Here is a 27517-nt window from a genome sequence, read left to right on the forward strand (position 1 = left end):
CCCCTGCCCTTCTGCCAACACGCCGCCACACAACCCCTGCATGTATATTAAGAAGGGGAACCTGGGAGGAGGAGTTGGAGCTGTGGGGGAAATATCTCTGCAAACACTGAGGTCAGCTGAATAAAGGAGGAAGGGGAGATGCACCAGAGCAGAGATCCCCCTGCAGCCCAGGAGAGGGCAGGCTGTGCCCCTGTACCCATGGAGGTCACTGGTGGAGCAGATGCCCCCCTGCAGCCTGTGGAGGACGCCACGCTGGAGCAGGAGGTTGTGCCTGAAGAAATCCAGGACACAGGCAGCCTGAGCTGGAGCAGTCTTGCTGGGAGGGCTGCAGCCCATGGCAGGGACCCACACTGGAGCAGTTCGTGAAGAGCTGCAGCCTGTGGGAAGGACTCATGTCAGAGAAGTTCATGGAGAACTGTCCCCTGTGGGAGAGACCCCACGGTGGAGTAGGGGAAGAGTGCAAGGATTCCCGTGAGGAGGAAGGAGCATCAGAAACCATGGGTGATGAACTGGCTGCAGCCCCCATCCCCTGCCCTCTGCACTGCTGGGGGGGAGGAGGGAGAGAAATCCGGAGCAAATCTGAGCCCAGGAAGAAGCAAGGGGTGGGGCGAAGGTGTTTTTAGGTTGTGGTTCTAATTCTCACTGTCCTACTCCATTTAGGTGGTGGTGTTCAAATTGAATTGGTGTTCTTTTTCTTTCCCAACCAAATCTGTCTTTTGTTTGTGACCATAGTTGGTAAGTCATCCCTCCCTGTTCTTATCTGGATCTCTGAGCCTTTTATTTCTCCTCCCCATCCCTGAGGGGGAAGGAGTGAGGGAGAGGCTGGGTGGCGCTTGGTTGCCCTCTGGGCTCAAGCCATGACACCATGGAAAGCTTTTCTTTCGAGTAGGACTAATTCACCTTTCTTGTGTGACTTCTTCCATGCTGAAGAAAAGATGAACTCGCACAGTAGCTCTGGTGCAATTCACGTAAGTTAATCAACAGGAAACAAATCCATTGGAAACAAGGTCCCAGCATTCCTGGAACCATCTCTTTGGCTCTGTGATACTTCACAGGTTATCCCAAGGTGTTAGCAGTTAATGCTTTTCTGTATTAATGCTAGACTCTCCAGAATGAGGGAAAGACAAGGTCATTCTCTTCACCTTAAGTTTTATTCCCACTGAAAACGTCATTTGAAAGCATTTGATTTATTTTCAGCACTATGGTTATATATTTCCTAGGTGTCCAGCATTTCGTGGAAATTAAGCATTTGGTTTAGCTCTGCAGTTTATTTAGATGTTATGAAACAAAGTAATTGACTTAATTACAAAGTAGAAAAGTTGATCATTCCTACCACCTATGAAAAGCATTGCTAAGCAATCTTACCAATAGCTTGATGGTTTTGGGCTCTTCAGAGGTTGATATGATATAGGTGCACTTAATATGCCTTATTTGAATAAAATTCATGAGAGGCATGGCAAAAGGACTAGCATATTGTCCCTGTATAATCCCTTCTCAGACACTCTGTACCTTGTACCTTTTAAAGAATGTTAATCCTTGCAGGTATGTCCTCCATGTGTGTGTGTCCCCCTTTCAAAGCAGCTGTGGAGTCTTCTCTTGGGGCAGGGCAGAAATCAGAGGCACTGCAAAATGTATGTGCTGTGTTGGATTGTGTATGGCAGGTTTCAGGGACCTGAAAGCTTTAGCATAAATTTATCTTGTGTTAGCTGTGCATTTTTATAACCTGCACCATGGATCTCTTGAGTGGATTTTGCATTTAAAGAAAAAAAAAATTCAAATCCCATCCTTTTGGGAAGGAGGCCTGAATTTGACCTTAAAAGAAAATAAGAATGTATGCTTTTTTCTTTTATACATGTTCTATGATCATGGGCCATAATTTAATTAATTAGTAAGTAACTTAAAGTTAATTAATGCTCTAAAGCTTAGCATACTTTCTGCATTAAAATCCTGAAAGTTTTATTAACTTTCATTAACTACTTTCATGCTTAGAGATCTGAACTGAGACTGGGGTGCCATCACATGAAGTGCAGTAGAAGCACAAAGCAGGAGACACACTATGTACTGTGTGGTTGCTGTAGCTGCCAAGGGATGGGGACAGAGAAGGAGCAGTCACTGAAAGGTTAAAAATGCATTTTGTTTTGTTTATGAAACTTCCATTAATGCTTTTTGTGGCTCTTGCATATTTTCCTGTTATTATAGAGGATTTTTAATGCCAAATCCTGTTCTCTTTCTCTGGACTATGCTCTCAACGACTTTAGCATCGTGCAAATTAGCTGAACGTGACTTTGCCTATGCCACCATTGCAAATCTGGATTCATTAAAGTCAAACAGATATGTATGTTTTCACTGTTTGGAGCTTTTGTGCTGCTTTTGTGCCTTTAAAAGAAAATCCTTAAATTGTGTTTAGTTTAAAATGAAATGAAAAAAACCCGAGAACAAACTTATGTTAAAGAGAAAAAGAGCATGCATTGCCTCTGATGTTAAGTGCATGCCCCAGAAACACAGGAACAGACATATGTATATAGTTCTGGGGATGTCTTGCTCATAAGTTATGTTCATGTGGCAATGGTGGGTGTCTACATGTGTGTTTCTAGTCCTATCCCTCTTCCTTTCCATGGGCACCCAATTTGAATTATAACCTTAGGTCCAAATTCAGGCAGGCTCATTGATTTCAGCTGTGGATTCATTGTTGCCTAGTATTTACTCTTTCTTAAATATCTCTGAAAGTCTTCAGCTGGACACTGGAAAATTCAGGGTGGAGGGAATGCAGTTAACTCTCCCTCTGTCCTGGGAGCAAAAATCAGATCTGATGATGTAGTTTGGATTTTTCTTACATACCTGCCAGTTTGGATCTTGCCGCTTCGTAGCCTTCAAGGTGTGTATCACAAAATCAGATCCAAGACATAGAGTGATACCCAGAAGATTATTAAGGCCACCTGACATTTTGCATTTTTAGACTTTGGTTTTGTATTTCTTTATCTTGAGACAAAAAGGAAGGAGTTTCCCAGTGTCCTGGTTTTGGCGGGGGTAGAGTTAATTTTTTTTTTCCATTCTTAGTAGCTAGAACAGTGCTGTGTTTTGCATTCGGTATGGGATTTGATAGGAGAAGAATGTTGATAATGTACTGGTGGTTTTAGTTGCTGCTAAGAAATTGAGGACTTTTCAGCTTCCCATGTCCTGCTAGTGCACAGGTACACAAGAAGCTGGGAGGGAGCACAGCCAGAGCAATGGACCCAAACTGGCCAATGGAATATTCCATATCATCTAACGTCATGCTCAGTGTATAGATAAGGGTTGATAGGGAAGCTCTCTCTGGATTCCGGGATTGTGGTTTCAGGATTCTCTCTCCTCTGGGATCACTAGCCAGGAACAGGCTGAGCATCAGTCAGCAGGTGGTGAGCAATCACATTGTGCATTACTCGTTTGTATTTTCTATTATTACTACTATTATTATAATTATTATTTGGATTTTATTTTATTTCAATTATTAAATTGTTTTTACCTCAACCCACGAGTCTCCTTACCCTTACCCTTTCCAGCTGTCTCCCCCATTTCCCGGGGTGGGGGAGGGTGAGTGAGCAGCTGTGTGGTATTTGGCTGCCAGTGGGTTTAAACCACCAACACCCAGGAAAGATTGCATCGCTGCAGGCATAGGCAGCTCTTCTGGGAGAACTGGATTCTTGCTCAGCCCATGCCCTCACTCAGTTCCTGTGAGATGCTAGTCCTGGCACTTAAACCTCAGTTTTTACCAGTGGTAGCTAACTGTGTGGTTATGTTTTGGTTAAGACTCATACTTCTAGCCTGAGAAAAGAAGACTTCTGAGAGCTCTCCAAGGTTGGAAGTCCAAGTGTCCCTTTAATAAAGGCAACTACTTTATGTTGCCTATTTCTGAACAATTCCAATCTTAAAATAACATAAAGCCTTTGTGACAGTTGCCTGTATTGGGAGGCTTTGTTAGAACACAGTATTTAGAAATCTTCTGATTTCCATCCTAACCTCAAGGCGTGGCTTATTTATATCATCTTGTTCTTGTGCTTGACAAAGATCAAATACTCCTCTTCCTCTGCTTTTTGCTAGGCTAAGCAAGCCAAACTCTTGTAAAACATTTTTTCCTTTTCTGTGATTATCTAGACAGGTCTCGTCTTTACCTGCCCCAGGTAGAACTCCCCTTTCTTGAATCTGGTGCCTTGAGTTACAGTTGTAAGTTGTCGGGGCCTTGCAGAAATGCTGCATACTCACTGCAGCAGGTGGAATCAGTGCTTTGGCCATATGAGCTAATTTCTATTTATCTGGAAAACCAGAGTCATATTAATATTTTTTTTTTACCCAATTGTTCTCTCTTGCCTTTGCTTGTCACTAAAATGATGTCCCATGACAGGGGGGTTGGACTAAATGATCTTTAAATGTCCCTCCTAACCCAAACCATTCTGCGATTCTAAATGTGGGCAGTAACACCCCTGGTCTTGCACAGATGCTCTAGAAGTGCATTGATTGATGTTTGTGAAGCGTTCAGATGCCAGGGTGATGAATGCCATAGAAAATCTTGTGAGGGCTTAATAATCCTGTCATCAGAGCAGCTCTTGGATGAAGCACAAGGATACACATTGTTCAGGATGAGGAAAACAAACTATTGCATAGCTCCGCATTAAAGGTGTGTTGTCCTTTCTGTGCAGTGAGGGAGGCAGGTAGTGAGGAAAAAAAGTATATAGTAGAGTAAACAAAGGTTGCCTCATGATTCATACAAGCATCGATTGAATGTAAAAATTTCTCTGGCATTCTTCAACGTATTTCCTCATTGATCTATTCACGCCCTTTATTTTGACATATACTTGGTGGATGAGTTATTAATATGTGGTGTGTAACTCCTAGAACTTCTGATGAAAAGGTTACAGTTATTTAGGTAACAAAGCTTGTTTAAGGTGAGCCTTTATTTAATGTTCAGCTTTATTTGTTTTTGAATTTGTTTAACTCTTAAGTTTTTGATAAAATTGAGTATCTCAGTATCCGATTTTTCCTATAGTTTCCTGTAGTCTGCACTTGGGCCACAACAACCCCCAGCAGCGCTACAGGCTTGGGGAGGAGTGACTGGAGAGCTGCCAGTCAGAGAGGGACCTGGGGGTGTTGATTGACAGCCGGCTGGACAGGAGCCAGCAGTGTGCCCAGGTGGCCAAGAAGGCCAATGGCATCCTGGCTTGTGTCAGCAATAGCGTGGCCAGCAGGGACAGGGAAGGGATCTGAGCCCTGTACTCGGCACTGCTGAGGCCGCACCTCAATGACTGTGTTCAGTTTTGGGCCCCTCACCCCAAAAAGGCCATTGAATGACTCGAGTGTGGCCAGAGAAGGGCAACGGAGCTGGTGCAGGGTCTGGAGCACAGGTCTGCTGGGGAGTGGCTGGGGGAACTGGGGGGGTTCAGTCTGGAGAAGAGGAGGCTGAGGGGAGACCTCATCGCCCTCTACAGCTCCCTGACAGGAGGGTGCAGAGAGCTGGGGATGAGTCTCTTGAGTCAAGTAAGGAGCGACAGGCCAAGAGGGAATGGCCTCAAGTTGCCCCAGGGAAGGTTTAGACTGGATATTAGGAAGCATTTCTTTGCAGAAGGGGTTGTTGGGCGTTGGAATGGGCTGCCCAGGGAGGTGGTGGGGTACCCATCCCTGGAGGGGTTTAAGAGTCGGGTTGACCCAGTGCTGAGGGATAGGGTGGAGTTGGGAACTGTTCATGTTAGGTTAATTGTTGGACTGGCTGATCTTCAAGGTCTTTTCCAACCTAGACAATTCTGTGAAGTTTTACAATATAGCTACTGCAGTAACAGAAACCGTTTTACACTTTTAAGAAAGATACAGTATATCGTTTACTAAAGTTGCATTAGAGACAGGGGAGGTATCCAGGGAGAGGAAAATGGAGGAGTTGGAAAAAGAAACTCTTTCATGGGGATTGAGGAGTAACAAAGGTACCAGAGACAGCAGTTGTGATTATTTTCATATGATAACTGCTGCTTTTTCATTTCACCTTAATCTTTGCAGATTCTGCCTAACTTGTTTCCGTTCTGCAACAATTATCCACGCAGGAAGAGACATCTGAAAAGTACAAAAATTAAAAAAAAAAAATGTTTGGCAACAACTCTGCAAGAAGGCACTGTAAGAATTTGTCACCCTGGCTTTCACAAAGTCAGCAACTGTGTTTGAATTCTCCTAATCCTAGTGCTTTTGTTTTCATGGCAAGACACACTGGGATCCATGGTTTGTGTTGTGGAATACTCTTGGCCACTGTTAGAAAAGAGTCAAAGGACCAAAGCTTGGATTCATGCAGTAGGAACAGTTGCTTTATTCTGTATAAGCTAAGGAAACAGCCTACCAAGGGAAGAAAACCCAAACCAAAGCACATATCTTAGCGCCACACACTTGAGCATCATCAATTTTCATGTAAAACTGTACTGATTTTCTTTTTTTTTTTTTTTTTTTTAATAATTTCAGTCTGGAAATTGATTGAAGAATCTCCATAGAATTCAATATGGCATCAAAGCAGTCATCTCCCTCCACAGAGGAGCAGGCTTCCTCTGAAATAGATCATCTCTGTCTGTCGCTGCAAGGTAAGTTAATGTAGTTTTCCGTAATGTAGATTTTTTGCAAAAATCTGTGACTGTGTACAAGTTGAAGGGACTTCTGAGAAACCTGTTAAAACTAGTGTTATGATCAGTGTAGTTAGTTTGTGTCTGTGCTTCTCTGCAGATGTTTCTGTGTTTTATGAGAGGCGCTTCGGCAGTGAAATGAAAGATAACAGCTCTCGTACTTTCTCGTGGTATTTTCAGATCTGTTGCCTTTTTTGGTACAGATGTGCTCACTGGTTCTTATGTTTTGTTACTCAGAATACATGTTACTGTAAACTGTTTTCAAGGGAATTGCCATCATGAAAGCAGTTATGTCATTTCATTAGTTTCCTTGTTTTCAGTTTGCTGACAATTAGGTGGTTGCATTAAACTGTCTTAATGAGGTTACAAACTACAGTACTCTTTTATTTTATTTGTTTTTCTGTTCTTACCTATATTCCCTGCAAGTGTAGAAAGATAGCTTGTGGCCAAAACAAGTAGAAAATTTTTGAGGCTCCTAAAAATTTCTTACAGACCAGAGTCTTTCATCCTTACTTGCAGTGAGTTATAACTTGTTAAGGAAGCACTCACTGGCTGATTTTTAATTGTTCCAAATTAATGACAGCTACCTGGACAGTTAAGTGATAATGAGTGCATCAGAGATGGCCTCTCAGATAGACTTTCTGGGATTTCCTTAATTACATGTTGAATTTCCTTCTATAAGAATTTCCTGGGAAGGCTGATTTTCCTCTGAAAAGGAGGCTGTCAAGGAGGCTAGTCCAGGCAGCAGGACGAGTACTGCTGGAAAGTCCATTTCTGATGTGTTTAGGCCTGGTTATTCAAGGACGGATGGACTAGTCATGTTTCTACAGCGCTATTTCCTTTTAGCTCACTTGCAAGGAAATTTCTATGGCGCTTAGTTGAGAGAAAATATGTTTAAAACAGATGGTGCAAAAGAATATTCTGCCAAGACACTTTTACAATCCATATTTGCACTAATATTGTCATTGAAGCCATGTGTTTTGATGAGTGAGTGTTAACAGTGGTCTAAAGCCAAATGTCTTTAACGGCAAATTTTCTTCCGTTTTGCTTCAGTATTACATTTTCAGGAGAGCAAGCAAAAACTAGCAGACAGGAGCTAGTTTGACTGTTGCACCAAGCACAGCTTGTCAGACATACATTTGTTGTGCCAGTCAGACTTAGCCTTTGGTAGAAAGACTGGGGTGGCTGTTGTCATGAAATGGGTTTGGAAAACAGTAGCTTTAAGGCAGAGGGTGATGAATTAAAGTTACATGCAATTTTAGAATAGGGTTTTATTTTGAACTAATATTTGTGCTGTTTTGTGAAAAGTCAGATTGGTGTTTATGTGTTGAATAACACTAGGGGTTTTTGGTCAGTATCTCAGTGAAAGAGCCCTGTTTATTGAAATTCAAATGACTAAATTATATTTCTCTGTAATAATCTGAGCTCCTAGGTTATGCTGAAATGAACACACTGGAAATCTGGGGCCAAGCTATAAGTGCCTGACTGCTGTAAAACATCTGGAGATATCCCTTAGAAGTGACATAAGCAATTTTGGTAATGATTAAAGATGCAACAAATGGTAAAGACATGTCCTCTGTACGGAGCTGTGACACTGCAGCATCTGCTCTGGGTCAAAAAAACAAACAGCAACACGGCTGCAATGAAGCACCAAAGGCACATTCCCTGACATGACATAGAGAAACTGTTAGTAACTCTACCTGCAGATCTGTGGTAGCAAAGGCCAAATAAGAATAATAGGATCACTCAAGGAAATGGGTTTTTCCATTAATAGGAATCTTGGGATGAGATTTGCAAAGCAGACAGAGACTTTGATTACTTTAAAACTTCAGGTTCACCTGGAGAAGTTTTAGAGAAATCTCAGATTCTGAAAAAGCTGCTTAGAGCCATCAGAAAAGCAGCTTACTCTTGGGTGACTAAAGATGGATGTAGAACTGGTTATGATCTGCTTTTTAAATGGTTAAGATATAGATTCAGAGTATGTCCAGCACTGTGTGATACACAGCATCACAGGAGATACGCATAAGTAGTTGGCACAGAAGAAAAAAGTAGGGGTGAGATCTACTCTGCATTGCTCATATTTTAATCTACATTTAAATTCTTTGTGATTCAATCTTCTATTATTCCTGAAAGGCATTCAGTGGTGATAGAGCACTTGTCTAGTCAGGTTGATTAGGACAAGATCAACTTAATGTGCGAATTTATTTGGTCATATCACTTTGTAAACAAAATGATTAGATTTTTTTTCTTCCCTACCATGTGTAAAACTAAACACTCATTTTAGGTATGTTTTACTGTGATTTAAGTTACAGTCTTCTTTGAGGAGTATGGCACTTTTGGGAAGAAAAAGAAAGAAAGAGGGGAAGAAGAACCTCCTTAAAATAATTAGTGAAGGGATTGCTACTTAGTAGCTCTAATTATTATAGAAATCCTATTAAATTAATGCCAGTGACTTAATATTGTAAAAACCTTTAGCAGAATTTCTGTTAATGGTTTCTTAGTTAGAAGAGTGTTCAAGGATGAACGTTCACTTTCCTTAATAGTGTTTGGCCTAGAAGATGCAGTAAAGAAAGCCCCTTAGAAATGGGTAAAAAAAACCTAACTGTGTTATCAGTATGTCTTTTCAGCTAAATATTTTAAGGACATATAATGAAGCTTGTAAAACATGAAGAAAATAGGTAAAGAAATGAAAGCAATACAGTTTCTAAAGTTTCCATCTCCAGACATTTTCAAGTGATGAAGCTAGTCACAGAATTATGAAGCTGTGATGTAAAAAGCTGCAAGAATATAAACCCTTATATATGTACCATTTCAGATTTGTGTATTGCTCTTCAACCTTTTCCAGTTTTCAAGCTGATCTCCATAAACAAGAGAGCAATAGTTCCCATCCCCCCCTCCTGCCAAGAAATTGAAATTACTATGGAATTGCATTATGTCAGGACTTGGACTCCTTTCTCTTTTGTTCTTTTTTCCTTCCTTCTGTCCTAGGTGTTATAATAAAATTAAATCAGATTAAGATCAACATTATATTTGCCCTTTCCTCCAGCAGCTCTCTGCTTTCTCCCAGTTTTTCTGATGCAGCACAACTTACAGCAGCTGCAAAGCTGTTTTGTGTCCTTGCACAGCCACCTAAAAGTGCAGGTAAAAAGCCTGGAGTTGGACCTATTACAGATATATCCTATGGGGAAATATTTAAGTGAAGGGTTTCTCCTGCCAGACAGGCTACAGACATTTTGGTGAACAGAGGATGCTTGTCAGGGAGATGCTCTGTTGTGATGTGTGGACCGTCTTTGAAGCCTGAATTCTTTTTTTCTGCAGCTGTGGAAGGAGCAGGCAGGATCTCAGGGCTTGGCTGGCGATGAGCACAGGAGGAACAGTGCAGGAGCCCTGTCCTATGTCTCCTCCTCCCACAGCTTCCAGGGTCCAACCTGGCGCTCAGCCTTCTGTAAGTGGAAGAAGCACAGCTGGGGTTTAAACGTGTTTTCAGCTACCTGAAATGAGGAGACATGTCCCCTCGTTTGGTAAGAGAAGGGCTTCATGGCAATATTTTGAGAACTGTTGGAGATAGGACTACTCTTTGATGAGCAGGAGTGCAGGATGGCAGCAAGGGGAATGTGCGGCTGCTTGTGGATGGGTGGCTACAGCAGAAACTCAACGGGATTTGTGGCACTCTGAAGTGGGAAAAGCTTTTGCTTTCAGGTTGTAAATCTCTTTACCTGTGGGAGGATCCAACCTCTGCTTTGCTTCCCATGCACAAATCCTTCCTCTTTCTTCCTTAGGACAGCAAATGTGTGACACTTACCACCAAGACTGTGCAGAACTCTGTTTTCCCTTTTCTTTCCATGCTTGCTGAGCTCATTCAGACACAAGAGACTGTGTTTTATCTCTGAGTTTTGGGATGTACTTATTCTTTCACTGTTTAGTCAACTACAGGGATCCTAAATTTTGGGTCTGCTTATTAATCATAGAATCATACAGTGGTTTGGGTTGGAAGGGATCTTAAAGATGATCTAGTCCCAACCCCCCAGCCATGGGCAGGGACACCTTCCACTAGCCCAGGCTGCTCAAAGCCCCGTCCAACCTGGCCTTGAACACTGCCAGGGAGGGGGCAGCCACAGCTTCTCCGGGCACCCTGTTCCAGCATCTCACTGGACACCACAGCTTTTCAAATATGAAGGGTAGTGGCTTAGCCACTTCATCCATCAGTTCCTTCAGGACCTGTGGATGCATCTCATCAGTTCCCATGGACTTGTGCACCTTCATGTTCCTTAGATGGTCTCGAGCCTGATCTTCTCCTACAGTGGGCAGTTCTTCATTCTCCCAGTCCCTGCCTTTGTCTTCTGAGACTTGGGCAGTGTGACTGGAGCACTTGCCAATGGAGACTGAGGGTAAAAAAGTTGTTGAGTACCTCAGCCTTCTCATATCCTGGGTAACCAGGCCTGCCATTTCCTTCAGGAGAGGATCCACATTTTCCCTAGTCTTCCTTTTATCATGGATATACCTACAGAAGCTATAGCTACTCTATAGGTATCGAATCTGTGTGTGTGTTACTGTTTATTACTGAAACCTAAAGGACGATCATTTAAGAACGTGGATGATAAAACTGGTTTTGAAGAGTATTCAATGATATAAATGAATGATGCTATTTTCATGCAGTTATGTCTAATCCTTTATCAATTATTTATCTTCAAATTAAATTGAAAATACAGTGCTATGTATGGATAGGTTTTGTTGTGCATCTTGTAGTAGATTGCAGTCATCTCAGAATAAAGGAGGATATCTCTCTGAGACCTGCTTAATTCATCCAGAGTTCAAGTAGACTACTAATTCTCACCCAGGATTTTTTTTTTTTTTATTCTAGCTGTATGCCTCATCTGTTGGGGCCAGTATGTTATTACAGCTACACTTGTTTTTTCTTTAACCAGAACGATCAAAAAAGTCCATTAAATGTTTACTATGATTTTTCAGGGGTGATTTTTACAAATCAAAAATCTCCCATAGGAGCTGCATTGAAATTTATGCCCTGTTTATGCTGCCTGCTGCCCAGGTGAGGAGCTGGTCTACAGTTCCCCTAACTGTGCAGCTTTGTGGCATGTGACAGGGCTGATGGCACTGGAGAGGCAACTGACACATGAGAATGCCTAAAAAAAAATCAGTCATGGGTATTTTTGTCTGTTTCACATGCCTAATGAAACAAATAGATTGTGTAGTTGTATAAATGTGTTCTCTGCTAGATAAATTTCAATTTGTTGAAGACATTATAAGGTGCATAACTGGTTATAAACTGGCATTAAAATGCTTAAGGAGTGGATGGCTTTTGAGGCACCTGAATAGGGCACTGAAGGCCACTTATGTTCAAATCCCTGCTTCACCTTGTTTGGGTTTTTTTTGTTGTTGTTGTTGGTTTTGGTTTTGTTGGTTTTTTTTTTTTTTTTTTTTTTAATGGTAGAAAAGCCACTTAAGCTCTTATCTTTAAAAGTATGTTGAAATCTAAATGATGTGACTTAGTACCTTTAAATATTTAACCTGCAACTCTCTCTATGCTCCCAAGTACGGCAGGACCTGAATGGGCTGTTGTGGCAGTAAAGACAGTGGTGATTTAGAGCTGCTCCAGGATCCTGGCAATGTGAAGAGCAAAATTGTTTAAGAAAGCTGGGAGGGCAAAACCCAGTGTGAACAGGCTTCCTGAGTTAGCAACACTTCTGGTAAACTGGATAATTTGCTTTCAAAAGGAAAAGGAGGTTGAAAGGAATAGTGTAGAAGGGAAAGTTCCCACTTGCCACACAGACATGGTGGTAGTTAATTAGTTAATATTTATACAATATTTGGATTTGAAAAGACCCTTTCCTGTAGAAATATTTTTATCACCTTCATTGGGCTTTGGATAAACTTTTCAATCTTGACAAAAAATACTGTGTTTGTTTTTAATTACTTAACACCATGTTGGTGAACATAAATGCTGGAAATAATGTTTTCCCTGCTTTCCTGTCTGCAGAAAATGAAACTCTGTTACTGGGTGGAAAGGAAGGGATTATATAAAGGGCTCAGGAGTGAATTGTTCACCCTCTCACTGGATTGGCAAGTACTTAATGGTTCTTCTGATAGTTCCTATAATTTACAGTATGTACCTGCTTCGTGGTTTAGTTCATATCAGTGGTGCTGTCTTGAAGGAACTCTCCCAGTTATCCCTGCTGACCATGCTTTGGTTCATTTTGCTGAGCCATCAGGGAGTGTGGAAATGGTTATTTTGAATTAAACTGAAATAAATTCTGCAAGGAGGTGCCCATGGTTGTCTGTGGGCATTCAGGCTAGAGCTAGTCCAACACAACTTTTTTTCCCTACACACATGATGGTTATGCTACGTCCTGAACACCAGCTGTCTTGATCTGCTGATCTGTGTGAGTTGAGCTCCACTGCTTGCTATGGTAGATGTAGCCTCAGCTGACCTGCATGTTGGAAGAAAGATATGAAATATCATACACAAGAGGTAATTCCTTCTGGTGAAACAGAGATGTGAAGATGACAGACAGGCATGTGTTAAATAGTTTCAAATAATTGTTTGATTTTTTTTTGTTTGTTTTAAAGAAAAAAACCACACAATTGCAAATGGTTCACGGGCAGTGATGCACTGGCCCTCGCAATAAAGGGAAACCTCTTTGCTGTTTGGTGACATTGATTGATGAGCGTGGACAGACAGTGTACACCTGCTCTGCTTCCCTCAGCTCCCTGCTGAGGGAGGAGATAGTGCTTTCCCGTGAACTGCTGTTTCTGACCTTGGGAGGGGAGGCACGGAAGGCAACAGGAGAGAGGACATTAATTTTACATCTGGCTTTTCTGTATCATCGTTAAAGGATGGCTGAGAGTAAAACCATGGCTGGTGCCGCTCCTGCCCTGCCCTCCTCTTCCTCCTGGGAGAGTTCAGCACTGCTGTGGTCCCTGCCATATCCCCATGCTACAGCCCTCAATGATTAGTCTGGTTTGTAGCACTTGTTGGTAGCTCATTACTGGATAAAACAGTCATTGTCCAGCAGTGTGTATTGATTGTCAGCTAGCCTACATGACACACTGCTTCTATGCGTTATTCCTCCCTGAAGAGTTGTTCTGAAGATTAGCTTTAAAACACAGGGTGAAATGTGATAGATTTGGGGTGTTTTCAGATTAGCAGGTTCTTATTTTGTTCTCCTAGATCCACTTTTTGTCTCAGTGAGTAAAGAAAATGATCAGTTTTTTCTGATAACTTTTTTATTCTGGGTCAGTGACATTTTAAAAACTAGGGCAAGAGAAAACCAAGGTCACTGAAGAGTGTCCTATAAAAAGGCCTAACAAAGAATCCATTCATCCTCATAAAAATAAAAATCCGTATTAATTAACCATGTGGTAGAGATAAGAATTTGAGAGCTTGATTAAATCATTAGCGCCTCTGAGCAGTAGAGTAGGGGAGGAGCCAGGAGAGAAAACACACTCAGCCTGAAAATTGAAATACAACTGCCTGCCACAGTGCCAGAAACACATCTGTACTGAGCTGTGCGCTGTGGGGCCTGGATGGAAGCAGTCACTGCTGCACTACAGTCTGGGGAGATATTGGCAGGCATGGAATTTTGTTATTGATTCACAATGAGATTTTCTTAAAAAATTTTTTTTTAAATTATTATTATTATTATTATTATTTATTTGAGTAGGAAAATAAGCCACATTTCAGCTGAGGTTGCAGCTGCTTGGAAGGCAGCCCAGTGGGTTGCACTAGGCAGTGCTTGTATCTTGGGGAGGGTGTGAGGTGTGCTTAGGTGTGTGCAGTGAAATAACCGCCTTGTACTTTTGCCATGTGAGACATTTGCCTGAGAGCTGACGTGAATCAACATTTGCAGTATCTGGCCCACGCTGCATAATGCTTCTGCACATTAATATGGGGAGATTCAACAAAAACAAGACCAAATGCCATCATCCTAACCACCTTTCTGTAACCAACCCCAAAAGCAAGTTCTCCAAATCAGTAGCAGTAGCGTGTGTTTGGCAAGAGCTACAGCTGGAGGAGTCACTGGCATCAGACAGGGTAGTTAATATTTGCTTTCTGTCCCTTTTCAAGTGCCAGCAATACCAGCCTTGACTGCCTGATAAAATTGAGCACAGCTACTCAATAATTGCTCATTAGGTAACTGGAACTGCTCCCACGCGGGTATTCAACCAAAGGGTGTGGTTAGTCCTGTGCTAACATGAAGCCAATATCCCATGCTATTTATGTCCTCCCTGTGAGCGTTGCGATGTTGATTGGTCTGTGTGGCATGTTTGCACTTATATTCTGTTTTCCAGACAAAACAGAATTTTGAGATTGCATTTTCATCCATGTCTTTAAGACTGGTGTTATCTTACTGTTCATCACGATCTCTGATACTTTAAAAAAGCAGAAAACAATCCAGCAAGCGGGAGGAATCGACTGTTTCATGCTCCAACAGGATCATGGTATTGCAGATTAGAGGACTATTGAAAGATCTGTTAGTTACAGGGTGGAAAACAGCCCTCGACACACATAATGCATGAATATTTTTGTTGCCGCTCACCCGCCTGGTGAAGCAGAAAGAGGTCTGTGGGTCAGATGGTGGGGTTAGGAGCAGGAGGCCGCATTATCCTTAAGCAGCTTGTTCCTCTTCGTGAGCTGATGAAGCTGTGCATGGCAAGCCCTTCAGGCTGTCTTAGATGATGAAAAGCTACCCAGGACTGGGGTTTGTGTTTGCCAGATTCTCAGAGTATAATAAAGTGTGGGACATTTTCCTCTGAGTGGCATTTTCATTTTCATGGGCAGAACAGTCAGGATTTTTTTTTTTTTTTCCCTGAAGGGCTTGATATTTTTGGTATCTTTCATCCTGCCCAGGCTATAAAAACATAAATATCTATTGCTGAGTAGTCTTGCACTTGCCTTATGATGTGAAACTTGCCTTCACATTAATGTTTTGTGCAAGAGCGTGTTTTCAGAGGCAGAAGAGATTCCCTGCTCCCACACTACCTCCCAGATTTGTTGTTTCTTGCAAGCTGATGGCCTGGTCAGGGTCTCCCGCTGTCTCTCCCATGCACCGGGAGGATTTACTCTAGCTGGGAAATGGGCAGTGAGTATGGAAGGAGCTGCCTTGCCCACCATCTGCCTCCAGGCCTGGGCCACACACGCTGCCCTACCACCCGCTGCTCCTCAGGGAGCTGCGCTGGGGCCATGGTGCTGGACATGCACCATCCCCTCCCGTCCTCCCCGCAGGGCAGTGGGCTAGCATCCCTCGGCCCATCTGCCTCCCCGTATGCAGGAGCTCTGAGCCTCTGAGTCGCCATGACCCAAAGCCCTGTTCTCTGCTCCGGGCTGCCTGACAGAGCCCCTCCTGCCGCCCGGCACAGCAGGGAGAGGAGCTTGCTCTTTCTCTCCTCTTTGCACCTCTCCTGCCTCTCAGGCTTTGCGCCTCTGCTGCCTGCCATGGGAGGCAGGAACGTTGCAGACCCACCCCTGGGGCAGCTGCCCGTAGCCATGCGTGGAGGGGCTGGCGTCCGCCTCAGCCTCTGAGGGAAGGCCTGGGGGAGCTGTGCAGCTGGCACAGGCCAAAGATGGTGGTTTGGGCAACCAAAACATCATCTCTGCTAACTGTATAATCTTGCCCTCCCTCAGTTAATAGTCTATTTGGCCTGCTTTGTAATGTCTGGGCTATTAAAAATCAGTGCAGCCTTTTGGGGTTTTATTCAAATGGAGAAGGAGGGAATGACCGCCTTTCTGCAGCTCCACGTAGGCCCTTTGCAGGGGGTACTACTTTTTGCCCTGTTTTTTGGGAAGCCAACCCCAACAATTGCAGTCAAAGCTGATGTGGAAAGGGAGAGAAAAAGGAGTTTGTGTTCACCCCTGCTCCCACGATCTGTTGGGATGGCTGCTGGTGGCAGCGCCTGCACAGCACTGAGGCCTGAAAGGCCTTAACCTCAGGGGCCAACACCTCCTGCTGTTACCTCAGGCCTCTATACGGAGGTCTGGCAGGGCTGTGTGGGTTCGGTGTTGGTGTGTCTTGGGAATGGGGTGGATTTTTGGGAGGGAGCGTGGCCTGGGGAGCTGTGTGATCCACTGGCCATGACCAGGGACAGGGCTGGGGAGCTGGTCTGCTCTGCCTCTGCTGCTAATGTGCTGTTTTGCCTTTGGGGGGGACTAGACTTCATCTCTGCTACACACTGGTCATGGAGAAAGGCTCTCCCCTCTCTTGATCTCTACTCTGGTGGGAGAAACAGTTTAAGTATTCTGATTTTTGATACATGATCTTAACCAACCTCCTGTCTCCCTTCACAACTGGTGGTAGTTTTTCACTGTGTACCAGTGTGACCTGAACGGAGAGCTGGGTCTCTGCATAACTGGGTCATCCTTTGAGTCCCATTTCACTGTTTTTTACTAGGGTACAAGTTCAAGCACTCCCTTCTTCCTCCCTCCTATTTTAAGACCCCAGAATTTCAAGATGGATCTTGTACTGATGATGGCCTGAGTCTTTCAAGGGACACTGAGGAATGGAGGGAGTTATTCTGGACATATTGCTCTGTAGAAAGATGTGTTCACACTGCTGTTTGCTATTGCTGAGCTTTTGGGGAAACCTTCATTAGTTGCTCTTTGCTGCATCCAGTAGAAGTATGCTTGAGGGTTGTAGAGGTCCTTGCAGTACCATCTCTGCAAGCAAGAAAATATCAGCTCTAAAATAAGAGTTAAGAAAAACTAAAATCTAATATTAAATAGTAACTTAATATCTAGAAGAATGGACCTTACGTTTGAGATGGATGCCATGTATATTTCTGAGAAAGAGATATAAAACTAGATCATTTTTACCATTAACTTTGTTTCTTTTTCTTTTTCTTTTTTTTTTTTTTCCCCAGTGGAGCGAGAGTTTACACAGAAGAAAGCCTTCACTAGCTGGATAAATTCAATATTGGCAAAGGTAGGAAGGGGTCTTTTTAGGAAAGACACGCCTTTTGCCTTTTTGATTCGGACTTGCTGTATAGAGATTAAAATTTTTCAGAATAAACAAAATTAAGATTGTAGACACTGGCTAGAAAAAGTAGCCCCTGGAAAGCATTTAATAGGGGAAACAGCGTTGTATTGGTGTTTGTCCAAGGACATTTTTAAGAGATCATTTGTAAGCAGATGACAGTATCTTTGTTGCTGATGTGGTAAAACATACTTGCCCTGGATTGTAGCGCATGTCTCAGGGTTTTATGAGGTTCTGTATTTATTATTAGTTTTACTGTGTTTAGGTATTATTCTATTATGCAATCCAAGAACATGAGTTTAATGGGATGACCTGAGTGACTGGTGAGCATAAGAGAAACCACGTAGTAGTGTAAGTGCTCTTTAAGTTTTAGCAAAGCAGCTCATGCAGCATGTGCTGGGGCTCTGACTTGCTCACGTAAAAGAAGAATCCTTTTTGGTCCTTCTTTGAGCAGAAGCTGCTGAGCTCATGGTAGGTTTGTGTTGTCCACAAGTGGGTGAAAAGAGTGAGGGTTTAGTTATTCAGCTCTATAGTCAAATTTATACTTGGGTCATGTTCGATTAAGAAGTCAAAATATGAATCAATTGTTTTCTTAACATACCCTTTTTCAAAGTTTTAGGGTCTTTTGCCATATATCTCCTCGAAAAGTATAAATACTTGAAAATGAGATCTAAAATAACTATAAAACACAGAGGCAAACATAATAATGTGTTAGAAGAAGCAGGATATGGCTGATTAGATGCAGGATTTATCTTTCAGCTTATTGAAAAAGGATGCTAAACATTTTTTAAACAACAATAATCTGTGATGTTTTGTAGTGTGTTGAATTCAAAATGACAAAAGATGGTATGACAAGCATTGAAATTTATTTTGCAGCATACACCTCCTTCTGTTGTCTCAGACCTGTATACAGACATACAGAAAGGACATTTGCTTTTGGATCTGTTGGAAGTGCTTTCAGGTCAACATCTGGTAAGACAGAGTAATAAAACTATTACTTCAGTCCTTCATCAAATCCAGCAAAGATTTATGTATATGCTTAATTGTAACCATATAAATGATCCCTGTAGAGTCATAGAGCTATTTGCAAGTAACTTATTCTTACACCACTGATACTGAAACACACTGAAATAAGTTGATCCAAAATAATTAGTGAATCTTTGCAGGACTTCCCTTATCAAAATATAAAATAATTTTATTTTTTACAACTGAGTATGTAACCTGTTCTTTTTCACTTCACAGCCACGGGAAAAAGGATTTAATACCTTCCAGTGCAGAAGTAACATAGAAAATGCTTTGACATTTTTAAAGAGCAGATCAGTGAGTATTAACTTTGAAATTCACAACTAAAGCTAGCTGAGCTCATGGAACATTTTCTTTGTTAACAATGATCCTTTTTTTTTTTTTTTTTCCTAGCTCAAGCTCATAAATATTCATGTTGCTGACATTATTGAAGGAAAACCTTCCATTGTGCTTGGCCTAATTTGGACAATTATATTTCATTTTCATGTAAGTATTTCAGCAATGTAAGAGAGTTTTAGTAGAGGGGAAAAGCACAAAAATGTGTTGACTTACATGGTTGCCAAACAGATGAATTGGTACAAAGCAGAAGATTATTTTCTGACATCTGGAAGTGACAGCTCAGGGAGGAGATGCACCAGTGCATCTTTCCTGCGTCCGAGCTGCTTCACCAATGCAATGATGGCATTGCAGCATGATGAACAATATCTAGCTGACGGTAGAAATGAAAAGTACTGAGATTTTTTTAAAGCAATCACTTAAATAATAGGCTAAACTTTGCCTGTCTGTCTAAGGCCTGTAATGATTAAGCTCCAAATAGAGCACATACTGCAAAGTGACTGACATCCATCTCCCTCAGAGGCAGCCCCCCTCTTCAGTGTTGGCTGTGCTCACAGTGTGTAATTCTTGCTATTATTTTTTTTAGTGCCAGGTGCCTGAAGTAACATGAAGGCTGTCATAGTGATGTTTCTTAGACAAGATACTGAGCATACGTCTTGCATGGTGTGAGGTTATGGGGAGGTTTGAAAGCACAGGGCCTTGCTTTAGTCATGTTGTAGGACTGTAGAGGATGATGGAGCCAGCAGTGAATTAACCTAGGTGCGGTGGGGGTGAACTGGTGGCTGGGGCTCAGGAGAGGGAGAGCACTAAGAAACAAAGTTATTTAACATTATCATAGCCCATATTTTTCTTGGTAAAGGTACTTTGTTGCTCAAGATTCTTGTGCTGCAGATAACCTGTGCAACCAAATGTAGATCTTTGAGGTCTATCGAGTAAGTTTTCCTTCACCCTGAGTGAGCAGGCAAACTCTGAGCATGCCTAATATATGACATTGCTGACAGCAGAAAACACAGCTGCTGTGGGCTGCTTTCACTGGTAGGAGTAGAAGAGCACATTGAGTGAGAAGGTCCCTTGATGCTGTTACTGGTACTCATGGTATAACATGGAAGTCTTTGGGTGAATATTTCCTGCCAAGAAAACACCTGAAGATGGAAATTCAGCATGAAATAGTTCAGGTTGAACAGATAAAAAAACCTCATCTGATCTTTGGGGGCAGGAAATTACTGTTACAGCTGTGATTGAGTCCTTTATAATTCTCTGGTTTTCTGCTGATGTCTTGGTAATTTTTCACTGAAGCCTGATTAACTCTCTCATCATCTCTGATAGATTGAAGAACTTGTCAGGACACTTGCTTGTACTTACAATCAGCCTTCACTTGATTGTTCAAGTGCTGTTGACTCCTCTCCAAAACCAACCCGATCAGCTAAAAGAAGTGCTAAAATTAAGGAACGGTGGAAGATGTCTGCTACAAAGGCTCTTTTGTTGTGGGCAAAAGAACAGTGTTCACTGTAAGTTCCATCTGAGACTTGTAAATAGTATGTTACATGTTGTATTTACTGCTTTCCTCTGAATGTGGTGATATTTTCCCCCGTTTTTTTAACATTACTTAGTGACAGCTTAGCAGAAACACCTTTAGATTTCAGATATTGTTACAAGTACTTTTAGCATCAAACTCTAAATGTTTTGACATGAACCCTTTCAGTATAATAATGTGAAGCTAATCCTACTAATCAAACATTGAAATCTTTGGCTTTTCTCTTTTAGAGACTTTTGTGCAATAAGTCTAGTGGAATGTTTACATGATTTGCTAGTTTTTATCCTCATGGTTGGCACTGGTTAACAAAGTTTGAATAATTAGTTTATTTTTAAAAGGAAAATGTAGGATTTCTAGGATTCCCACGTGTTGGTGTTTTTCTGTTAAAATGCTGCATGATCCCCAGGAAGGATCCTAGCCCTAAAGGTCCTAGTCCCCAGTTCTAACAAGGTGTTTCTTTATGCTTGATGTTGATTTCAGTGGGAGTATTCACAGTGCACAATCTAGAGCATATACAAATATTTCTTGCAAGGGGCAGGTTTTACATTTTCTTCAAGGGCTAGTGCTCCACTCCAGGACATTTCAAATACGTGTTACGATAATGTCAGCCCTTGCTCTCCATCTATTTGGTTGCTTTATGTTCTAAAAACATCCTACTAATATTCCATGTTGCTAGTGGAGATAAAGACTTTCATCACCACATCAGACACTCTGCTGGGAAAATGTTTTCAGGCAGTGAAGTTTCCTTTTTAGCTGTGTTTTATCAGGACAAGATTGATTGGCATGTAAAAAACAGCTCTCTGTCCATTTAATCTTCCTCTTTCTTTTGTTTGTTTTTCTTTTTCAGCAATATTGCTCTCTATTTTGTAGCTTCCTTTCTGAATTGTGATTACACTGAATGATTTTGTTATCAGTGAATCCTACAGTTTTTGGTAAAAGAACTAATCTTCTAAGTCGTGGCCCATTGTTTTGTTACTAAATTTGATCACCTGAAACCCTACATCTTTTCCATGCTATCACATACTCCAAATATACGAGCTGGAAAGTTGTCCCAGAATTCAGTGTGGCTTGCACAGCTGGGCACCTCACATCACTGTCCAGGCACTGCTTAATAGAAGATGTTTTAAAGACACTAAGCTAATAAGGAGAAAAAGAAATATTTTGCCAGCAGTAATAGATCACTTTTAAGGTTTGGATTTTCTAAAATGCCAGAGGTGATTCTAATACTCAGTGCTCTTACAGAGTAATACCTACATGTTCTTCAATGCTTTGGTTCTTGTTTTTCCATCCCATAGGATGCAGCGATATTGAGCACAAAAGTGATGTTCAGAAAGGGTATTGGATCAGCAAAGCTTTATCTTCAAAATGCAACATAAGAAAAAAACTTTGGGCCATTCTGCGAAAACAGTACAGAAATGTTTAATTGTAGTGATTGGTAGTACTGGCTGTATTGTTGTTTGACCCAGCTTCTGCAGAAGTTCAGTGGCAAGGTTCTCTATAACTCCTTGGATTTGGTTCATACTCCAGTTTACCGAATTTATATTCTATTTCTAAATTCATACTTAGGACATCTGAGAAAACAGGCTATAATGTTCTGTTTCTAATCATATTTGGAATAGGCACGGCTCTATCAATGTGACTGATTTCAAGTCAAGCTGGCGAAGCGGATTGCCTTTTTTAGCCATCATCCAAACCTTACAACCCGGTCTAGTTGACTTGGAGAAGGCAAAATCTAGAAGCAATAAAGAAAACCTGAAAGAAGCTTTCAGAATTGCAGAACTGGAGCTCAATATTCCACGGCTTCTTGAACCTGAAGGTAAATGATCTGCTTTTTTTTAATATTTGTTATCAGGAGTGAGAGTAATATAATCCTATATATGTTGACTTGTAATACAGGAAAAAGTAAGACTGTGCTTAAGTTTGAAATGGAACACTGATATTTACTGTAATGCTCAAACCTGAGGTTCTTTATTTTATAACATCAACTGTACTTAGGATTTGCAGGATTTTGGAATTGGCAGCAAATGTAGGAGCAATGTGCAGAAGAAAGGATATGAAACTTTCCCGTGCCTGGGAGAAACTTTTTAATTAGTCAGTTATGTTATATTAAAATATTCCCAAGGAAAAAAATGTTCATTACATATTAATTTCCGTCAATGGTATGTTAACTGAGCTGCTGCAAAATAAACATGTTTATGGTAATGTGTTTTAATAACTGCAGTATAGCATGTAATTATGAGATCAGGCCTAGAAGGCTGCATAATTATGTAAATGGTGTATTGGCTTTTGTAGATGTTGACATTATAAATCCAGATGAAAAATCAATCATGACTTACGTGGCTCAGTTTTTGCAATACTCCAGGAATTTGCGTGAGTCTGAAGAAGACATGGAGGTATGTCACGTGGTTTATCACTGAGGCATTTTTAAATGAATGTACATCATGGATGCCAAGAGTATCCCTACTTTGTTTGCCCAGTTTATAACCTGTCTCAGTTAGGTGGTAGATCCTCTGATTCAGTACTGACAGGAATGAATTGGCTTGAACCTTCTGATGCTCCTGTGTGGTAGTCAAGAGACAGTGTGACAGATTTTTTATGATACAGGTGGAATTGCTGTGCAGGTTGTCTTGTTTTTTCATTTAACTGTTACAGAGGACATTTTCAAGCATGGTTGTCTTCATATGTGCTCTGAAGCCTGAATGTATATATTGGGGTAGAGGCAGACAGATTTGCAAATGTTCAGAACAACCAGCTTTAAATTTAATAGCTCACATGTAAAGGGGACAGAAGTTGTCACTCACAGATCACACTGGTTGGAAAACCAAGTTTTCTGTTCTCTATATTCTCCTATGAGACTTTATGTATTAATTGGTTATTCACATATCTCCATACCGATAATCTCCTTGCAGTAGGACTGCAGTTAGACTCTTCTTTTAAGATGCCTTCATATCTAGGTTCCAGGTTTAAAACTTTGGCCTTGCTCTATAGTAGTGCCTGACCCAAAATTCAGTAGAGTCCCCAGGAATTATTATTTGTTTTTCAACAGCTTTGAACGGGGTTTATCATATGCTTAATGTGTGTTGTTTTATGGCACAGTGTAAATTAAAAACAAGGCTTGCAAAATGAAAAAATGAAATTTTCTGCTCTAATTACCAGGAAAAAGTAAGGGAGGCTGTGAGCTGGTTGGCTGCACAGGAAAAGAAGTTAGCAAAGTTACTGATTGACACAGAGAATGAAACATATTACCAGAAGTACAAAGTAAGTTGCATTTCATATTTAACCGCTTCTGTGAGAAGAAGCTATATTTCTGGGAATACTTGTAATTTTTTCATCTTTGTTGCCTGAACTGAAGCGTTAAATGTTTAAACAAGGGTTGTAAATCTGACAATGAATTTGGTAAATGCTCTCGTATGATTGAAGGAAGGGTAGGATAAAATTCTTTTTATTGGGAAAATAATAGATACTGCTTGGTTTCTGAGCAGAGCAAGTTTTTTTCTGGAGAGAGTAGAGTAGCGTCTTTAATTGGTGTAGTTGAAGACTTGGACAATATTCAAGCACATAGGCCCTTTGAAGCATTTACCTTCACCATTTCTGTGATAATAATAACAGTAGGTTTAACCCAACTGATGTTATAGAGGAGTAGTTGATGTGTTTGCTATAGGTTGTGCTGAAGCAAAACTTGCTTTGGTTTATACCATAGCCAAAGTTTGTAATAAAATGATTCATGGGGGACTGTGAGGGATGAAATTTTCCCTTTTCCTTGATGGGAGGGGAGAACCATGTCCTGGCTGCGCTGAGTATATATTAAATACAGATTTTGCACCTATAATTTCAGACCCAAATACTGCCTGGAGACAAGTGTGCCTCTTTCCTGCTATCTTGCCTTTGCGTGCATCACACCCTTTGAAGTTAATGGGAGTCAAACCAATGTGTTCAAAGGCAGTTCTTGGCTCCATAGCTTCCATGTGAAGCCTTCTTCTGTGAATTACTCTTCCTTTTTATCCCTAGGAAATGCTGTCATTTATGGAAGCATTTAACCATGAAAAAAAACCCTTTCTGCCTGTGTTGTCATCAAAAAGAAGTGAGACTGAGCTAAGCCAAGGCTGGCGGCAGATGAGAGAAGAGTGGGATAAACTGAACTCTCAGGTCAGTCATTTCTAGCTCACCATGTTACAAGCGTGAGTGTGTTTGATGAAGAAGCCTAAGTCTACCCCAGGAACTTGCACAGGGCAAAAAGGGCAGGTGATACTTTATTTGGATTGATAAAAGAGGTATTGACCCTGAACCTGAAGTCCAGACAAGGTGATTGGTGTACAGTGCCCAAGAGGAGACAAAAGGTGACTCTGTATTACCCTTCTGCCTCCTGAGCCTCGGGACTGTGAGACGTCCATGAAAAATGGCCTGCATCTGATTATCTTTGAGCACTCTTCTGATCAAAGTTTTTGGCATATTTATGCTTAAAAGGTTCTTCTGGGACATAATTATGGCTCAGATAATGATGTAGCTGGGAAAAGTGTTTTAATATATTCTTTCCTATGTCGTAGATAGTGATATAGTGAGATCTGGTTGGTCAGTGCTTTGCAGTGAGGTTGTCTGTGTCATCTCCCTCTGCTGCAAGGGGGAAGGTATTGGGCCTTGCTGGCAATTCCTCTTTGTGGAAGAGGTGTTCCCCTGTTGGCCCCATGATGGAAAGCTGTCCAGAGCACCCCCGTTTCCCCTCTATTTTGCAACTAATTTACTATGAATTTCCCAGTTGCTGGGCTTTAAGATGGTCACCAGCCAAGGACAGTAACTGCAAAATTCTCTGCAGTGTTACAGACATTACAGACTGGGGATCAAACCTGGGTGTCAGGTCAACATAGCTGATCTGCAGCTGACTTCACTGGAAGCTCCTTTTCTGAATGGTGACAGGCATGGGGTTTTTTTCTGGGATGTCTAGGGCATCAGCTTATGGAGCTTATATCAGTATCTTGAGGATGGGAAAGAAAATAATAATGAGAAATTTAATCACTTGTTTTCCTTTTAAGATTAACGAATGGAAAGTGAAGCTGGACCAGATGTTGCCCTCCCCTCTGGATAGCATTGAGGCTTGGCTTCAGGAGGTAGAACATCTGCAGGCAGAAGATTTGCCTGATTTGCAGGACCCGTTTAAAGCAATGTTTGTCTTCAGAGAAATAATTGTAATATTTAAGGTATGCTGATCCCAAAGAAACATTCTACTTCAGTCTGACCTAGCAAAGCACTTGTTACGGAATTGCTATTTGACATTTTGGGAAGTGGTGTGGATATGTTTATCTTCTGAAGATGAAAAGCACTTTTGAACATACCTTTGAACAGTGATGAGTTTAATTAAATAACTGCATGGGTCTATAAGGAAGGTTTCTGACTTCACTGGTGTGAGATTAAATTTGAGTGCTATCTGAATGAGTAAATTACGGTATTCTTTTTTATGTGGTTCCTGCAACTTGTTTGTTTGTTAAGTAATAACAGAGGGTAATTGCATCCTTATCTTTAAATCTACACTTAATGCATACCTATTCAGAGAAGCACTTGGGCTCAGGGCCGCATTCCAGTGAATTAATGAAGTCTGTGTGTTTAAAGGTAAGTATTTGCTGAATCACTCTGATTCCATCCAAAGCAATGGGAGGTATTTTGATACCTCCATACCATGCAGGTTATTTATTCTGATCTTGAAATCTTTACACTGATAATGGTTTAAGCGTCCTTTAGAGTTTGAAAACTTTGGAAGGACTACATGTGTTGATGCCTGGTTGATCATCATAATGCTGTACTTGGGGGTTTTTTATGAACAAGAGGGAAATTGAATGTTTTTGTGACATGTCCTTAAAGAGAATTTGAAAGAATGGGAAATAGAGGTGCTTGTGGGTGGCTTGTAACACCGCTTTTTCATACTGTTGCTAGTCAGTTCCTGATATGAGAGATGGCTTTTTAACTGATAACAGCTTTGCCAGACTTTAACCATTTCATCTATGTTTTTTGCTGTTCAGACTAAGTAGTTAAAGCATTTCTAAGAATGAGACAAAGAGAGTGATGTCGTTGGCTTAGGGGTTTCTTTTTTCCCATTGAACATGTAGATAAAAATCATTAAGTTCCTTAAGAAGCAACCCAGGATACTTAATTTCTGTCAGATCCACTTTTCCTGATGGGAAGACATTCTGCTGAGAATTTTTTCCCCCTCCTTCTTCTAGTCAGTCCTTTTAGCATGTCTTGTGCGGGATCTTATTGCCAAGGTGGTGCCTTATAATGGAAATTTTACTTTCTCTTAAGATCTACAAAATTACCCACCAATGCTCATAACTGTGTGACTCAAATAGTATCAAGACTAAAAAATCAAGTATTTAAAACCTGTGTACTATTTTCAGGTTTGAGGGCTGCCCCAGGATTTAGCCATTTCCATTAACATGCTTTGTGGCAGTTCTTATTACCTAGAAATAAACTTTTAGCATATTTATTTATATGCTGCTTATGAATTTGCTTAATTCTCTGCAGTGCATTTTATATTTTATTTTAGCATAGGGAATTTGGTGCTGAGACACATGTCATAAAATCTTCCCCAGTCAAGTGATACTGGCCATCAGAGGGTTAATGTGATATGCTATCAGCATGGTGTTAGATGGAAATTTATTGAGTAGTCAAACGAAGTATTAACCATGTATGACATAATAGGTTTATTAATCAGGTTTTGCCATCAGTCTTTGCTAACACATGGCAAAGAACAACTTAATATCCTGAAACTGTTACAATGACACTTTTTTGTCCTAAAGATGATAATGAAAGTGCAGAAAAAACTGATACCAAGGGTAGTGTAGATTCTAGTTCCTTATATTTAACTAGATGCACAATGATAAGAGAAATCAGGTAGTACTGCACTAAATATGCGCTTTAGAAGCTGATGAGATAAATACTTTCGTTGCACTTTAACAAGTAAAGACACTGGAAGATTGTCTTGTGCTGACTAGTTCTTAATAGCTCTCACCCTAACGGCAGGTGACTTG

The 27517-nt window shown here is 41.1% G+C and overlaps 1 protein-coding gene across 3 annotated transcripts in view; it reads left to right on the plus strand.

Annotated features, from left to right (window-relative positions):
* SYNE2 (spectrin repeat containing nuclear envelope protein 2) overlaps positions 1–27517 on the plus strand; it is a 195187-nt gene that overhangs the window by 9170 nt on the left and 158500 nt on the right. For all 3 annotated transcript variants that reach the window (XR_012633818.1, XM_074908851.1, XM_074908852.1), the window contains exons 2-12: positions 6469–6584; positions 17496–17557; positions 18485–18580; positions 18851–18928; positions 19025–19117; positions 20294–20475; positions 22121–22317; positions 22794–22894; positions 23658–23759; positions 24510–24647; positions 25529–25693. Coding sequence is in view for 2 of the 3 variants with exons in the window: in XM_074908851.1 (XP_074764952.1) it covers positions 6506–6584; positions 17496–17557; positions 18485–18580; positions 18851–18928; positions 19025–19117; positions 20294–20475; positions 22121–22317; positions 22794–22894; positions 23658–23759; positions 24510–24647; positions 25529–25693 (1293 nt within the window). In the remaining variant the exon portion in view is untranslated. The remainder of the gene's footprint in view (positions 1–6468; positions 6585–17495; positions 17558–18484; positions 18581–18850; positions 18929–19024; positions 19118–20293; positions 20476–22120; positions 22318–22793; positions 22895–23657; positions 23760–24509; positions 24648–25528; positions 25694–27517) is intronic.

This window comes from Athene noctua, chromosome 6 (assembly GCF_965140245.1).
Source record: "Athene noctua chromosome 6, bAthNoc1.hap1.1, whole genome shotgun sequence".
NCBI classification, from domain to species: Eukaryota; Metazoa; Chordata; class Aves; order Strigiformes; family Strigidae; genus Athene; species Athene noctua.